Source organism: Nicotiana tomentosiformis, chromosome 12 (genome assembly GCF_000390325.3).
Source record: "Nicotiana tomentosiformis chromosome 12, ASM39032v3, whole genome shotgun sequence".
Lineage (NCBI taxonomy): Eukaryota > Viridiplantae > Streptophyta > Magnoliopsida > Solanales > Solanaceae > Nicotiana > Nicotiana tomentosiformis.
The window spans coordinates 85,795,772-85,814,126 of NC_090823.1; the positions used below are offsets into that span (position 1 = coordinate 85,795,772).

Genomic DNA, 18,355 nt, shown 5'->3' on the forward strand with positions numbered 1-18,355 from the left:
TTTAGAATTCCTTTTAATTCTTAGGAAGCTGTCTGTATTAAAGAACTAGTAGGAAATACTCATCTCAAGCAAAATTGCTTGTCTTTTAATATCATTTTACACTCCACTAATACGTGCAAGAAAGTTATTTCATCTACTTCTTTCTACCTCATTGTTGGGCTATCTGATGGACAGTCCCACTTAGGCCCAAAACAAGAGCACAAGACTTAGTGGATCAACACAATTATTTATACTGTGGTCAGTTATTTCTTTTGTAAATATACATACAGTTGGCTATTTTTGTAACTGGAAGACGGAAGTATAAATAGAAGTTGGGGCCAAATGTTTAAGCGGCTCATTTCATTTTATCTCTTTCCTTTCTTACTTTCTCTCTAAAGCAAATTCCAGAACCCTAAAACTCCATTGACGATTTCTTCAAATCGAGCTCATTCATGAGTGTTAACATGATATCAGAGCAGAGAAAATACATCTCCTATTCGTCCTCTATCGACCGATACTAACCGTGTTCAATTTTGTCCAGTTTTCGACCAAGGTTTGCAATTTCGTTTTTTTATGAAAGTAGTTGGAGCGTGTTCTTTTGTTTATGGAACATTCATCGATGAAGTTGAAGATATCTTCTAGTTTGAGGTGTTTATCTTTCAAAGAAGTTGAAGATCCCGTTCTCATATATCAGACCTAGGGTTTCTACACGACCTAGGGATTTTTTTGTGAGCTGATTTTTGGGGATTCTGTTAACTGTCACCTTCTCAAGGCCTTTACTTCTTCAGGTTGTGAAGAAGTTCGGTATTTCTTCTATCTCGCTGATTTCCATTTGAGAATATAGTAAATTTGTGACTTTGTGTGAATTTGTCATTGATATGGGTAGTTCCGGACCTAGTGCGTCTACTTCTGTGTGTACTTCTAATATTGATCCTTCTTCTCCATTGTTCCTCTCATCTTCCGATGTTCCTGGTATTTCCCTCACTATACCATTCGCAGGGGTTGGATTTGGAGGAAGGAAATGCAATATGATAGTCTCCTTATCTGCTAGAAATAAAATAGGATTCATTGATGGGTCATGCATCAAACCTCCTGAAAACTCTCCTCAATATAGACAATGGGATCGTTGTAATAATATGGTCATTTTATGGTTGACTCATTCTTTATCATCTGATATTGCTGAAAGTGTACAGTACTCAGAAACAGCTAAAAGTATATGGAAACAACTTAATAATAGATATGGGGTTGTAAATGGGACCAAGGTTTTCGAATTAAAAAGGCAACTTGTCTCCACTTACCAAGGATCTCTTGATATTGCCTCTTATTTCAATAAACTCAAGAAGGTCTGGGAAGAACTGGGGTTATGTACACCACTCATGCAAATTCATGTGTTTGTGCTGCAAAAGAAGGTCTTCAAAGGGAGAAAGAGGAGGACAAAGTCCATCAATTTCTCATGGGTCTGAATGAGGTGTATATAGGGGTTAGGAGCAATCCGTTGATGATGCAACCCCTGCCCTCTCTTGACAGTGTGTATAATATTCTTCTCCAAGATGAAAAGCAAAGATAAGTGAACCTAAATCCTTCCTTTCAATCTGAGTCAGCATCCTTTAATGTGAATTCTTTTTTAAATAAATCCATTCCATCACACTTTCAGCAAAAGCAATTCAATCCTCAAGCTCAACAAAGACAATTTCATCAAAGAGTAACTTTTGATCAGTCTAGAAATGCTGCTTATTGCAAGTATTGCAAGAAACCTGGGCATAAGGCTGAAAATTGTTACAAACTCATTGGGTTCCCCTCCAATTTCAAGTTCACCAAAGGATGAAAGGGAGCAGCCAATATGGTTGAAAATTCTGATCTTCCTTATTCTGAATGTGTTCCTGCTACTCAGCCCACACATCCTAGTGTTAGTCAACATGATCATGGATCTGGGGTGCCTAGTCTGACCAAGCAATAGTACGATCAACTCATCTCTTTACTTCAGTAAGCTCATATGTCTGATTCTGGATCTTCACTCAATATCATGGCTTCTGCTAACTTTGCTGGTACATACTTGCCCAAAAATGTAGCATATAGTTTTAATTATGTCTTGCTGACTCAGTCTGATTCCTTAACTTGGATAATTGATTCTGGTGCTTCTAACCATATGACATCAAATAAAGATTTCCTTATTAACATCAAACCACTACCAATTCCTTTTCTAGTTTGCCTTCCAAATGGTTATAAGGTCAAAGTTACTTGTACAGGGTCTTTTGTACTAACTGATTCTATTATCTTACAGAATGTGCTATATCTTCCTTCTTTCAAACATAACCTAATTTATGTGCACAGACTTACTGAACAATTTGATTGCATAGTTCAGTTCACCAGAATATCATGTATTCTATAGGGCTTTTCTCTGAAGAAGCCTCTAGATCTTGGTAAACTGGATAATGGTCCATAAAGTTCATTTGGGAAAAACCTTCTCAATCTCAGAGTATTCTGCCTTCTGCTCACACTAATAGCTTATCATCTTTGTGCACTTCTAGTTCTCCTTTCTCTCTTGTACAAACTGTTTCTTCCACATGTAATAAAGCTACTATAAATGGCATGGATTGTGTCTGGCATAACAGGCTTGCACATGTTCTTTTTGCTAAAATGAAATGTATTTCTGAAATTTCACATATTATCTCATTTGTTCAGTCTTTCCCTTGTGATATTTGTCCCATGGCAAGGCAGACTAGAATGCCCTTTCCTGATAGCTCTATTCATACCTCCCTCTAAGCCTTTCCAATTGATTCATGTTGATACTTGAGGACCCTATCACACTCCCACTTATTCTGGTTTAGATATTTCCTGACAATTGTTGATGTTTTCTCTAGGAGTACTTGGACTCATCTTCTAGGATCCAAGAGTACTGCCTTTTCTCTTTTGAAGGCATTTGTTGCAATGGTTAAGACTCAATTTCATATAACTGTACAAAACATAAGATCTGACAATGCACTTGAACTAGGATTTAGTCATGTTGCCATTTCTTTCTTTTCAGAAAATGGTATTACTCATCAAACTACTTGTCCACACACCCCCCAACAAAATGATATGGTGGAAAGAAAACATAGGATCTTACTTGAAGCATCTAGAGCTCTTCTTTTTCAATCTAAACTTCTTATTAAGTTCTGGGGTGACTGTCTTCTAACAGCCACATATATCATTAACAGACTCCCTTCCAGATTACTGCACAACAAGTCACCCTATGAAATCCTTTATAACAAACCTCCATATTATTCACACTTACGTGGGATTGCTGAAGTTGGACCTCTACTGGTGTAATCGCACTTGCAAAGTTTTGATCGTAGGTGCGAGCTCGCAGAAGCGAGTGGTCCATCGCAGAAGCGGACGAGCGTGGGTTGAGATAGACAGATGGTTCGTAGAAGCGGAGCCGCATATGCGACTACACGACCCCAGAAGCACTGAAGTCGCAGAAGCGGACTGTATTGGGCAGCATACAAAAACAGAGGGGTCCGAGATTCTTTTTCATTTTTGGACTTCAAACACACGGTTTGGGCAATGTTTCATAGGGAATTCACGGGAAAACATGAGATTCGAGGTGTTCGGAGGCCGATTCATGAGGCAAAAACATAGTAGAATAAAGAATTACATAGTTTGAGGTAACGCTTCTAAACTTAGAGCTGAGGGTATAAACCCTGATTATATGTGTTATGTGTTTGGTGTCGAGGTGACGCACATGCTAGGTAACGCGCGTGTGGTCATGCACCGTGTGAATTGTGACTCTGTTATTTCTGTGGTACTGTGTAGTTACCTAATCTTGTTCGTATCTATGAAATCTCTACGTGCTAGAGTAATTGAGCTGTGATCTATGTTAGAAACCATGTCTAGGTTACATGCTTATTTTGTTGGGACCAACTGAGGTCATTACTGTTGTTGAGTTATTTACTTACATTGCAAATTCATACTCAGTCATGTTCAATCATTTCATATTTTATCTTAGTCTCTGTTGTTATATATTGACACATTATATCATCATTGTTGGGCTAGTTTCATGGCATTGTGGGCCAGAGAGACTGGAGAGATTGATGACTGAGTGAGGCCGAGGGCTTGATTACATCACGTGAGTTGTCCGTACGGATTCAGATATTTATACTATGGCACGTGAGTTATTCGTGCAGCACGTGAGTTGTCCGCGTGGATCCAGATATTTATACTATCGCACGTGAGTTGTCCGTGCGGATCCTGATATTTATATTATAGCACGTGAGTTGTCCGTACAACACGTGAGTTGTCCGTATAGTTTATAGCGCTTGGGATAAAGGAGCCCCTCCGGAGTCGGCACACACACCCCAGTAAGCGCAGGTACCTACTGAGTGCGAATGCCGATTGTAGAGTGATTTTGAGGTTGGAGTGAATGGGAGGACTGAGTGATTGTTGCTCTGAGAGGATGCATTGATTTCTTTATTGTTGTACTTCGTCTATCATATATCACTGTTTTGAAAATTTCTGAGAGATATTATCTTCTGTTCCGGTTGAACTTGATATGAAATTACTGTTTGGGCTTTAATTGTTGAACTTGCAAGCAGGCCTACTTTGTTATGTTGGAAATTACTTTAATTGGACTTAGCTGTAAAGCTCGTCACTACTTTCAGTTCCTTATTTAGTATTGTTACTTGCTGAGTTGGTTGTACTCATACTACACCATGCCCTTCGTGTACAGATCCAGGTTCTCTCGGACATAGTGGGTGTTAATTTCTTCGCGCGGTTGATTTTTTGGAGATTCCGAGGTAGCTGTCGGTGTTTTGTAGACCTTGTCTCTTATTCTCTATCTTTTTGTTTATTGTATTTAGTCTCAGACTATTATAGACCGTGTTCTCCAGACTTGTGGTGTATAGATGCTCATGTACTCTCTGACACCGTGATAGTTGGAAATTCCGCGTTGAGTTTTGGATTTCCATAATGTCGGCTTACCAAGTATCACGATAAGCACCATCATGACATGTTAGAATTTTGGGTCGTGACATACTCATTGCACAACGTTTGTCCATTTGTTTCTTTTGAAGTCATCAGAGATATTATAAAAGTCCTATTTGACACTCGAGACTTGGTTCTACGCCATCAATTTAGTACATACTCAATCTATTCATTATTGGCTCGTTGTATTAGTTCCTTTAAATAACTTTTTATTTCTGTAGCTGCCATATATACATCCAAGCTTAACTTAGTTTTCATCCTTAAATCCCACTTAACCCGTCAGATTATGACATTTAACCACCTGAGTACTAAGCATCCAAATCTATTTCGAGGATTTTTGGCTATTCAGTTATAAACATGCATTTCAACTTCATCTTTCCAATAAAAAGTCATTGCATAACGTAAACCCCTAAACATTGTAGCCCGTAATTTAAAAATCTAATTTTTACCGACGTACGAAGTTAATATCCGTCGTCTAAACAACAAGACAACTCCTAAGTGCTAGTCATGTTACTATGCATCAATTACTAATCTTCTTACCGTAGGCAGATATTCACTTGTCCCATCCGCTTCTTATCGATCTATTTTGTCATGGCTCTCCAATGCTTATCCTCTTAAATTCATGCTTGAATAGACATGAGCGAATACGGCTGATGTTTTAACTTCAATACCACACAAGAGGGGTGATTTGTGTGATGTCTAATTTTTCGCGTGCACAGATAATAGAAGGACCTGGTTCTTCTATGTGTTCCTTATTCTACTGTTGCGGAATAAAAAATGCAGAAATTAAAGAACACAAGTATTTTACGTGAAAAACACCTGGCTCAAAAGATGAAAAACACCACGACCTACTTTCCAGTAGGATTTTCCCAAACTCTCCACTAAATCACTGAGCCAAAAGCTGCATTTACAAAACACTTTTGTAAACCTAGGATTAACTCTAATCCCGTTGTGGCAACCAGCCTCTAACTGCTGTGACAACTTTAAGTTAACTCTAACTTGAATACTCTGAGTATCTATTACAATTGCCTCTAGATAAAGCTAAAAGGTACAATATGAAAGCGCCTACTATAATTGAACTAAAATAAAAGACAGACACTTGGAACTGGTTCTTCTATCTGGTTCATGTAGCTTTAGGTTCGCACACTTAAATCACACACAAACTGCTTGCAAAATACCTTGCTATTTTGCTCTCAATTTACGTTTAACTTCTGCTTTTGTGTGTCCCCTATAGAATGAGAACATCCTTCGATTTATAGAGTTAGTAGTGTAAAAAATAACTAGAGTTCTAATGCTACTCTTCCTTGGTGGAAGAGTTCTAATTGATCTCAACCTCTAACTCTTTCTTTTATCTTGGATAGTGTTCTCGTTGATTAAGGAGTCCTTCTCCTTATCAATTATGCAACAATTTTTGATCAGGAGATATTAATTCGACCAAGTTAAGCTTATCTCTTTCACGTGCATCCCACATGCTCGAATCTGCTCGTGTCTATGCACACAAGGGATGGACCTGGTTCATGCCTGAGCTTTCTTTGTCAATCTTCAAAACTAACCTTCACTTGGGCCAACAAATTCTCCCTTTTTGATGATGACAAACTATGTGCTCTTCATAAGCTTAGGCCATGTTTCAACTTATCCCAACATCAACACAATGTTAGAATATTTTTCCTTTTTATCACTTATCCTCAAGGACCAGGTTCATTAGGTTATAAACATCACTGTTCAAAGTGTAAAGCACAACCTTTTTCCCCCTTTTGCATCATTGAAAAGTTGCATAAATAAGTGAGATAACCAGATTTTAAAACTTAATCATGGCCACTGGGGCTATTTCAAATGTAATCATGGGTTAATCATCATAGATCAAGCTAAGAATTTTAACCATCAAAGAAATATAACAAACAGTTAGAGCAAAAGACAGTGAATTTTATTGTTGATTGATAAGATTCTACCACAAAGCATAAGAAGAAATAAATATACTGGAAACATGAGCAAAAGAAACAAAATAAATCCCGAACTGGGTCACTGGTTGATCTACACTAGTCTAGGAGGCTTAAGGCTGGGAAGAACTAGGTGCTTGGTTTTTGGCTTGGAGGAGTTTCAGCGTATCCTAAAGAATACCATCATTCTTCTCCTTTTCTCTTGCAAGCTCAGTTCTGAGAGCAGCTCTCTTTGTCTCCGCCTCAGGCAACCTTTTCTTCAGCCTCTCAATCTCAGCATCCTTAGCCCCACTTTCTTACACCAAGGCTCGCACCTTACTATTCAATAGTACCTTCTTAGATGAACCAGGTTCTTTAGGAGTGACATGGACTTTATAGTCACAAGTAGGCAGCGTATTTGCCCCAAAATGATCATTGCTTGTACCAACCTCCCTTTCTTCTTTGGACTTTCAGTCACTCTCTTCAGTAGGTCTGCGAGGGTTTCCTGTTCAGATGAAACAGGTTCATCTATATTTTTCCCAAGTTGAACCAGCCCTTCAGTGGCTTCGCCAGACCCACTTCCCCCTATTTTCTTTACACTTTCCTCTACTCCAGCAGATTTTTCTCCCCAAATAACCATAGCACTTGTGTCTTTGGTTAAACTCACCGGAGTGGGTGAAGAATCAACCACTCTTTTACCCTTTCCCCTCACAACACTTCGAACACCGTTGCTCTCTTTTTCTTTTTCTTTTTCTTTTTCTTTTTTCATTTCTACCACTAATTCCTCTAGACTCTGTAGTTTCAACACCTGCTATAGACCCTACCAGCACAAACCTATTCTCTAAATTTGTATCAACTTTAGAAATTGTTTCAGGAGTAACTTTAGGGACAGAAGATACTTGTTCGGTTTCAGAAGAAACCATTTCTTCCCCCTCAGTAGCATATTTAAATGAGTCTTCAGATTTCCTTGGGTGGAGATGAAGGATTTTCAAGAGTATTAGCCATTTTTGTGCTTGGGTATGGGAGAGAAGAGAACTGGATTGTGTTTGGAAGATGAGAGAAGATGGAGAGTATTTAACGGTAGCTCATGATCCAAATATTATTATTTCAAATTATGCAGAGTGTAGAAAATATACCGAGTAATCTTGATGAACCGGGTTCTTCACTGAGAATTCTCTTGTGTAAGTCTAAAATTGTCAAAATAGAGAAAATATCATTAGAGATTAATAAGTCATTTTGGCACATGGCACAAGAGTATATTATTGAAAGTATGAGACTGAGCAAAAATTAATCTAATTATATACACAGTTTCAGATTTTCTAACAAAAACAACAATTTTTTTTATTTTTCAATTTTTTTCGTTGTGAATTCTGAGTTGGTCTTTTTAGGTGATCTTAATCATCCCTAATTCTAACCTGTTCCTTTCAAAGTGATCTCTAATTAGGGATTTTGTGAAGATGTCATCTATTTGCTTGCCAGTAGCACAAAATTCCACAGTGATCAACCCTTTTTCATAGTTATCCCTCAAAAAGTGATGCCTAACATCTATGTGCTTAGTTCTCTTGTGATGAACCGGGTTCTTGGTCATACTAATTGCACTAGTAATATCACAAAAAATGGGGATACAACCAATATCAATTCCAAAATCCATTAATTGTTGTTTGATCCATAACAATTGCGCACAGCATGGGGCAGCAGCAACATACTCAGCTTCAGCAGTAGATAAGGCCATTGAATTTTGCTTTTTGGTGGCCCAAGACACAAGACATAAGCCAAGAAAGTGTACCATACCTGAGGTGCTCTTTCTATCCACGAGAAAACTTGCATAATCTGCATCAGCATATCCCACAAGATTGAAATTACTACCTTTTGGATACAAAAGACAAAGATCAATGGTGCCTTTTAGATATCTCAAAATTCTCTTGATAGTTGTCAAGTGAGACTCCTTCGGATTTTCCTGAAATCTTGCATAAAGGCCTACACTGAAAACAATGCCAGGTCTACTAGCAGTGAGATACAATAATGAGCCAATCATTCCCCTATACAACTTTTGATCAACAAATGAACCAGGTTCATCTATATCCAACTTTGTAGTTGTTGCAATAGGAGTGTCAATTTCTTTGGAATTTTCCATTTTAAACCTTTTAAGCAACTCTTTTACATACTTCTGCTGATGGATCATAGTTCCATTTGAATTTTATTTAATTTCTAAGCCTAAAAAGAAATTAAGCTCACCCATCATGCTCATTTCAAATTCACTCCCCATTAATTTAGCAAATTCTTCACTTAACTTATCAGTAGTTGCTCCAGAGATTATATCATCAACATATATTTGAACTACCAAGATATCTTTACCTTTTTCCTTCAAGAACAAAGTATTGTCAATTTTACCTCTCTTGTTGTCATGTTTAAGCAAAAACTTTGATAATCTTTCATACCATGCTTTTGGCGCCTGCTTGAGCCCATAAAGTGCTTTGTCAAGTTTGTACACATGATCAGGACTCTCCTTGCTTTCAAATCCTGGAGGTTGCTTGACAAACACTTCTTCCTTTATATAGCCATTGAGGAAGGCTCTCTTGACATCCATCTGGTGAAAGGTGAATTCCATGTAAGCAGCAAAGGCTATGAGGAGCCTTATTACTTCTAACCTTGCAGCTGGGGCAAAGTTTTCATCATAGTCTATGCCCTCCTCTTGACTATACCCTTGAACCACCAATCTTGCCTTGTTCCTTGTAACTGTTCCATCTTCATCAAGTTTGTTTCTGAAGACCCATTTTGTGCTAATTAGTGATCTGTCCAAGGGTCTTGGTACCAGATGCCAAACTTGACTCCATTCAAATTGGTTGAGTTCATCTTGCATTGCATTTACCCAGTCTGCATCTTGCAAAGCCTCAGCAACATTTTTAGGTTCAATAAGAGATAAGAAAGCATTAAAAGCACAAAGATTCTTTAATGAAGATCTGGTTTTGAATCTAAAGGTTGGATCAGTAATTATGTTCTCAATGGGATGAGAACTTTGATACTTGTAAGGTTTCACAACCAATTGGTTTCCCCTTGACGTTCTTTCAATACTTTGTTGTTGTGGAACAAGTTCATCGACAGGTTCCATTGAGGTTTGGGGATCATTTCCTCTTTGCTCTATTCCCCCTGTCAGGTTGCCCTGGGTAGAAGGACCTATTCCATCACATGTTCCTTCTTCCAGTACTACTTTAGTCTGGGTTGTGGTTTCCTTTAAGTTTCTCACCAGCCCAATTGCTTCATCATCATGTTCCTGTCTCTCAGAAATAATGTTAGTTTCATCAAAAACCACATGAACACTTTCTTCAACACACATAGTTCTTTTGTTATAGACCTTATAAGCTTTACTATGTGAAGAATATCCCAAGATTACTCCATCATCACTTCTGGGATCAAACTTGCCTAGGGAGTCTTTACCATTATTGTGCACAAAGCACTTGCATCCAAATGCCCTAAAATGGGATATATTTGGTTTTCTCCCTTTAAGTAACTCATAGGGAGTTTTCTCTACAAGAGGTCTAGTCATGCACCTATTTTATGATGTAGCATGCAGTATTTATAGCTTCTGCCCAGAAGCTATGGGGCAGTTTACTAGAAAGAAGCATAGTCCTAGCCATATCTTCAAGTGTCCTATTCTTTCTTTCAACTACTCCATTTTGTTGAGGAGTCCTTGGAGCAGAAAAATTATGATCTATGCCATGCTCATCACAAAATTCAGCAAATTTAGCATTTTCAAATTCAGTGCCATGATCAGACCTAATTGATGCAAGTTGATTACCTAGTTGTTTCTGAGTTTTTCTAACAAAAGAAGTGAACATATCAAATGTTTCATCTTTAGATGTTAAAAACAATGTCCAAGTAAACCTAGAGTAATCATCAACATGCACCATCACATATCTTTTACCACTTCTGCTTAATGTTTTCATTGGACCACAGAGATCTATATGGACTAGTTCCATCGTCCTGGTGGTGCTTACCACTTTCTTGCATTTAAAAGAGGATCTTACTTGCTTCCCCCTTGCACAAGCCTCACAAACTTTATCTTCCTTGAACTTGATGTTAGGTAGCCCTATCACCAGGTCCTTGGAGACTAATTTGTTGAGTTGACTCAGACTTTCATGTCCAAGTCTCTTGTGCCAGAGGAGGGGATCATTGTCTAACACACTTAAGAAAGTGAGTTCATTTTCTGACAGTGTGGACAGATCTACAATATATATATATTGTTCACGCTTTTTCCCTGCAAAACAATCTTGTCAGTGGTAAGATTAATCACAAAGCATTTTGTAGAGGTGAATGCTACCAAGTTACCTCTATCACACAGTTGTGATACACTAATTAGACTGTATTTTAGGCTTTCTATCAAATAGACATTCTCAATCGAGTGAGAGTCAGTCTTACCTACCTTACCAACTCCAATGATCTCACCTTTCTTCCCATTTTCAAAGGAGACATTACCTTCTTTGAGGTCCTCAAGTGAAAGTAATTGGTTTTTGCTTCCTGTTATGTGCTTTGAGCAGCCACTATCCATGTACCATATTTGGCTGCTCCCCTTCACTTGGACTTGTAAAAGAAAATCAGGGGTTAGTCTTAGGAACCAAAACTAGTTTGGGTCCCTTTCTATAGGCAAAAGGATGAATCAAATTCTTTTTAGCCCAACCTGGCAGCCTATTTTTCCCTTGAACAAAATTTGTATTCTTTTGACTAGCCTTTTCTTTTGCAGTACATTCACTTTTATAGTGACCAGTCTTACCACAGTTTGTGCAAATTTTATTCTCAGAAAGTGTGAGATACTTACTTTTGGGATCCCATTTAGGTGGCAGATTCCCAAAGCCAATTCCTCTTCTATTGCTACTGTGATGTTCCTGTAGCCATGACAGTGCATCGGAGGACCTGTTCCATTTACAAGTTCTGTCTAGTTCTTGCTTGGCCTTTCCTAGATCCTCTGTCAAAATTCTTACATGCTCATCCTTTTTATACAACTCATCTTTTAGTTTACCTATATTTTCTTCTAGAGTGAGTTGTGTGCAATCAGATGTCTTCTTACTTGTTCCTAATTTCAATTTTAGGTTTTCAGATCTAAGTTCTAGGATATTTGATTCAAATGCATGAACCTGGTTCTTTAGTGCAGTATTTTCACTTACAGTCTCACTAACTCTAAGTTCCAGGTTCTTACACTTTGCTTTTAAAATCACACATTCCTTAGACGGTTGTTTCTTTTCATTGTTTATACCCTCAGATTCATCAATGAAATCTAAAAGTAACTCAGATAGCCTTTCTTTAGACAAAAACTTAATCTTGTCTTTTAGATGGATTATACTTACTTCAGATTCCTCATCGAATTCTCCAATTGCCATAAGTGCTTGTTTATCTTCATCTTTATCATTTGAGTCCTCATATGAGCTTTCTCCCCAAGCAGCAATCATAGCCTTTGTTGATCCTTTGTTCTTCTTGGGATGAACCTGTTCCTTCTTTCTATTTCTTCGTTCAGCTCTTTCCTTCTTCCATTCAATTTCCCATTGAGGGCAGTTTTTGATGTGGTGATCAGTCTTTCCACACTTATAGCAGCCCTCATTGATCTGTTTTTTCAGGAACCCTTGGTTTGTTGTAGCCTCCACTTGTTGAAGAACCCTTTCCTTTCATTAGGTATTTCTTGAAGTCCTTTGTGATCATAGCCATTTCATCATCTTCTAGATCAGAACCTTCAGTGATTCTGAGTGCCAGGCTCATTTCCTTCTTGGGTACATATATCTTCATGGTTTGCCTTCTAAATTCATAAGCAGTGAGATTTCCAATTAGCTCATCCAACCTAAGAGTGGCAATGTTCTTTGATTCCTGAATGGCAGTGATTTTGCTCTCCCAAGTAACTGGCAGAAACCTTGTCAGAATCTTCTCATCTCTATCTTCTTTAGAAATAATCCTTCCAAGAGACTTAAGTTCATTTGTCAGTGTGGTGAACCTTGTATACATCTCTTGGATGGTTTCTCCTTCCTTCATAGTGAAATTCTCATATTGAGAATATAGTAGTGTTCATTTGGACCTCTTCACTTGAGGTGTTCCTTCATGGGCCACTTGCAAAGTGTCCTAGATTTCCTTAGGAGTGGTACAACTTTGGATTCTACTGTACTCATCTGGACCGAGTCCACAAACAAGCTATTTTTTGGCATTAGCATTCTTCTCCCATTTCCTCAAGTTGTCAGCAGTACAGTCAGGTCTTGTGTTTGGCACCTCTTATCCTTCGGCATATATCTTCATAGTAGCCAGTGGACCATCTGTGACAATGTCCCATAGCTCATAGTCTTCTCCTATGATGTGATCTCTCATCCTGTTTTTCCACCAAGAGTAATATTGGTCGTTGAAGAGTGGTGGCCTAGCAGTGGATTGCCCTTCCTAGTTTCCAGGTGGTGCACTCATCTTGATCTTCTCCTAAGGTGTTAGCCTCTTCAAGGATAACCTGCTCTGATACCAATTGATGTTTTAACTTCAATACCACACAAAAGGGGTGATTTGTGTGGTGTCTAATTTTTCACGTGCACAGATAATAGAAGGACCTGGTTCTTCTATGTGTTCCTTATTCTACTGTTGCGAAATAAAAAATGCAGAAATTAAAGAACACAAGTATTTTACGTGGAAAACACCTGGCTCAAAAGGTGAAAAACACCACGACCTACTTTCCAGTAGGATTTTCCCAAACTCTCCACTAAATCACTGAGCCAAAAACTGCATTTACAAAACACTTTTGTAAACCTAGGATTAACTCTAATCCCGTTGTGGCAACCAGCCTCTAACTGCTGTGACAACTTCAAGTTAACTCTAACTTGAATACTCTGAGTACCTATTACAATTACCTCTAGATAAAGCTAAAAGGTACAATATGAAAGCGCCTACTATAATTGAACTAGAATAAAAGACAGACACTTGGAACTGGTTCTTCTATCTGGTTCATGTAGCTTTAGGTTCGCACACTTAAATCACACACAAACTGCTTGCAAAATGCCTCGCTATTTTGCTCTCAATTTACGTTTAACTTCTGCTTTTGTGCGTCCCCTATAGAATGAGAACATTCTTCGATTTATAGAGTTAGTAGTGTAAAAAATAACTAGAGTTCTAATGCTACTCTTCCTTGGTGGAAGAGTTCTAGTTGATCTCAACCTCTAACTCTTTCCCTTATCTTGGATAGTGTTCTCGTCGATTAAGGAATCCTTCTCATTATTAATTATGCAACCCTTTTTTATCAGGAGATATTAATTCGACCAAGTTAAGCTTATCTCCTTCACGTGCATCCCACATGCTCGAATATACCCGTATCTATGCACACAAGGGATGGACCTGGTTCATGCCTGAGTTTTCTTTGTCAATATTCAAAACTAACCTTCACTTGGGCCAATAGAGGCTCACTCGGAAAGCATGCATATCTCCACACGAATCTATAAACATACGTGGAATAAACTATCTTTCATTTAATGCACACTTTTACATATAATATATACTTAGTGAGCATTTGGAGATATTCATCTGGAAGTCCAATTATTTGCTTGTAGGCCTCTCGCCATTTATACCCTATTCACATGTCCTGAAGTTCATTACATCTTCGACATTTTTCAAACATGAGGCATGAGCTGGGAAGAGCTTAATTATCTAATACATATCTTATGACCGTGGGCCTTTAAAAATACTACTTTTCTAATTATATATGGAGTCCATAAGCCTAGAAAACCATGCTTTTTTATACATCACTGTAATGGACTAAGAAGACAGTTTTCTGCGCGCGATCTCACCTCGAGGGCCTTACTTTATCATGTCACTGACGTACTGTAGTATTTATGCAAGTTTTCGTCTTTGCATCATATAGTGGACTATATATTGATTCTAGTTTGGACATGAGCGACCTGATCTAGTAGTATAAAAATTCTAGTGGTTGTGATTACGACTTAGTGGATCTGATCAAGTCTATTCAACCCCTCCTAAATCTTAAGATTGCACCATTTGGTATGCTTCTTTTTCCTCCTCACAACTGATCATATTCATAATCGTGTCTATTACTGTTCCAATCATAACTTATTTCTATAAGTCGTAAGGTGCTTGTTGCACCTTGGCTATTTTGCATATACTTGACCAATTGAACCTTATTCATTCTCGGGGTTCCAAAGTAGAAACTTGAGATACGAACCTTCCCAGTTGGCTCTTAACCTTTTCATTTACTGGCCTATCTTGTTTGATCAATTCCATGGTACTGTCATACAGGAGCGGATCTACCTTATGAGTTAGAGGTACCACGACACCCGTTTGCTTCGCTAAAATTCTTACCATGTACATAATATCTCTATGAAGAAACGTATATATGGATAGAGTGATACTCAAAAGTTACAAAGTGGAAGCGGGTGCCATTGGTTCAGCCTTCCCTTTGAAGGCTTTCTTTGGCCTTATGAATACAAGTTCGATTCCTGCTGGAGCAGCTCCTTTGATTTTTTATTTTTTCTACTTATTAAGATTTTCTCACCTCTTTTTCGGCTCTTTCCTCATTTTCTTCCTTTTTATTATTTGCTAAGTCTCTCTTATTCATTTTTTTAACTTTCAGGACTCATTTTGTTTCAATCATTATACCTTACTTTATGAACAATTATTTTCTATAGGTAATTTGAATTGATTTTAATTAGCATATAATTTTTTTTATTTTTAATAAAACGATATTAATTTATATATTAGAATATAATTTGAGCAATATCTTCTATTGGGTTTTGAAAAAAAATTAAATGGCTTGATTGATAGTTATTTTGAGTCGAATATCATATGTTGAATGTTGAAGGTTTTTCTTTGAAAATAATTGTCATATAACTCAACAATTAAGATGGAAAAATAAACAAAGAACAATACAAGTAAATTAATCTAGTCAAACAAAGAACATATAGTGTATTTTAGCTACTCTTTAAGCAAATATTTATATTGGAGGCGCTCTTTCATGAAATATTATTTTTCTTTTGTATTTTTATTTAGAATGTGTTTAAATTAAGCGATAAAAATTTGAACTAAAATCGAACTTCTTTGCTTTGTGAATGAAAGGCCTATTCAAATTAACCAAAAACTAAGCGAACCGACCCATTATTCCTAATCTGTCTTTATAGCTACTGACATATATACTCTATGCATAACATGGTGACACCCGCAACTTTCGAATCCTGGATCCGCCTCTGCTGTCATAGTGACTACCCATGGCATTGCAAATAACACTTAACTAGAACTTTAACTCGAGAATTTTGTTTTTTACTTATTGATATTCCCACATCAATTTCACTATTATCAACTCCTCCCGAGTCCTGGTACAGTTCTTAATTCCAATATTAAATGATGTCGTCAACTATTCCTCTACAACTTGCCCTTCAAATTTAAGGGTTATCGTAACCTCCTTCTTGGCCGCATGTATTTCATGTAGTTCTCATTTATAGGTTTAGTGGACATCTTCTTAACTTAACTGTACCTCAAGCAGCCGAGCTTATTACTCATGTATTGAACCTTGCACTCTGTAATCACATCGAGTATACCAATCATTCATGAGATTAGCAGAAGTGGGAACTAAATTCTCACTTTAAGCTTTAATGCACGAGTTCAAAGAAAGGAAATTTTTCTAATGTCTTGCAGCCACCCAAATATAAGTATGGTGCACAGCATACTCATAAGTGAGGCTCTACTAGACACCGCTCATGACTTCCTAGGATTTCCTTGTCACGATCCAATTTCACCTATAGGTCGTGATGGCGCCCAACACTACAGCTAGGCAAGCCAACTAATAAGTCAAACACACATTGGTTAAACTTTTATTCCAAGAATATAATAAAATACCAATTTCTACTAATGTGTGTGCCAAGACCCGATGTCACAAGTGCATGAGCATCTAGTAGATTATACAAAACTTCAAATACTGTCTGAAATGAAATAGACAAAATATAAATATAAGAAGAGACACCGGTAGCTGCAGAACGGCTCAGAAAAGCAGCTCACCACTATGCCTTGTGATGTCGTGGGTATGTGATGATAGGTCCTCCACTAGTACCTATCTCAGATCCTGCACAAAAAGTGCAACAAGTGTAGTATGAGTACGTAAACAACGTGTACCCAGTAAGTATCAAGCCTAATCTCGAAGTGGTAGAGACGAGATGGCCGACTTTGACACTCATTAAAGGTCAATAATAATTGAAATAAAATTAGGATATTTAAATTAGCATGATTTACAGAATTTACAATAATTTATTTAATCAGCGGAAATAATCAAATTCCTTCAAATGTAACAATTCTCAATATATTAATTAAATTCCTTCAATTCAAATAAATTCCAATTTATCAATTAAATCTCATTTACAGGAGTAACAATTAATTCCTAAACAAGCAAGAATAATAATTCATTAAATTTCAAGGATTTTTCAATTTATTAATTAGCTTCACAAGCTGAAATAAATTATTAAAGTATCGTGTAATTATTATTATTAAGTACGATTTCTGCCGAGGACGTACGGTCCGATCCAGAGTGTCGTGTACACTGCCGAGGGACGTGCGGCGCGATCCATAGATGCATCTATCCTGCCAAGGCGTTTGGCCCGCTCCACAAGAAAGGAGGACATTTTTCTTATGTACCTCCGGAAGGAGAGTATATTTATTATAAGATGAATTTGGGAGGAAAATAATTTCTTTTAACAATTAATTGATTTAAACAGACAATCAAGCCTATGAGATTTCCATCCTTTAATATCTTTATCTAACAATTCACAATATATTCATATAGATATGAATTAATATAAATAAATCAAAGAATACAATTTACACAAGTAAGGCATGCTTTGAGTCCTAAACTACCCGGACTTTAGCCTTAATAGTAGCTACGCACGAAATCTCGTCACCTCGTGCGTACGTAGCCCACCACAATTAGCAACAATTACTTAATTTTAATCACCTATGAGGTAATTTTCCCCTCACAAGATTAGACAAGAGACTTACCTCGTCTTGCTCTAATTTAATCTACAATTTTGCCTTTTTCACGATTATCCAACTATGTCTTGCTCGAATCTAGCCAAAATAATTCGATACAATCACTAAAAATTATAGGAAATAAATTCTATAAGAAAATACTACATTTTTAATAAAAATCCCGAAATTAATTAAAACTTCGCCCGCGGAGCCCATATCTCGGAATCCGGCGAAAGTTATGAAATCCGACAACCCATTCAATTACGAGTCCAACTATACCAGTTTCACTCAATTCCGACTCCAAATCGATACCGAAATCTCAAAATTTCGTTTCTATGAGATTTCTAAACTTTTCCAAATCTCAAAACACTAACTAAATTGTGAAAAACAATGATACACTTGTATATGTAGACCAAATCCGAGTTAGAATCACTTATCCCAATGTTTTTCCCTTGAAAATATGCCAAAAGTTGTCTCTACTCAAGCTCAAGTTCGTCAAAAATAGCAAATGGGACGAATGCCCTCTT

At 37.3% G+C, this 18,355-nt stretch overlaps 3 protein-coding genes across 3 annotated transcripts; 1 reads left to right on the top strand and 2 right to left on the bottom strand.

Moving 5' to 3' along the window:
* The first annotated feature begins 857 nt into the window (after positions 1-857).
* On the top strand, positions 858-1,804 carry LOC138902968 (uncharacterized). Its single transcript, XM_070190875.1, has 2 exons — positions 858-1,436; positions 1,634-1,804. Exons 1-2 carry the CDS (start codon positions 858-860, stop codon positions 1,802-1,804), a joined length of 750 nt encoding a protein of 249 aa, XP_070046976.1.
* Positions 1,805-7,048: 5,244 nt separating this feature from the next.
* LOC138902969 (secreted RxLR effector protein 161-like) lies at positions 7,049-8,991 on the bottom strand. Its single transcript, XM_070190876.1, has 2 exons — positions 8,649-8,991; positions 7,049-7,173 (listed from the first exon to the last, which is right to left on the bottom strand). Exons 1-2 carry the CDS (start codon positions 8,989-8,991, stop codon positions 7,049-7,051), a joined length of 468 nt encoding a protein of 155 aa, XP_070046977.1.
* Positions 8,992-9,054: 63 nt separating this feature from the next.
* On the bottom strand, positions 9,055-12,298 carry LOC138902970 (uncharacterized). The gene is made up of 6 exons (XM_070190877.1): positions 12,197-12,298; positions 11,671-11,842; positions 11,301-11,435; positions 9,881-10,277; positions 9,499-9,619; positions 9,055-9,309 (listed from the first exon to the last, which is right to left on the bottom strand). The coding sequence occupies exons 1-6, from the start codon at positions 12,296-12,298 to the stop codon at positions 9,055-9,057; spliced, it is 1,182 nt and encodes a 393-aa protein (XP_070046978.1).
* Positions 12,299-18,355: the final 6,057 nt, after the last annotated feature.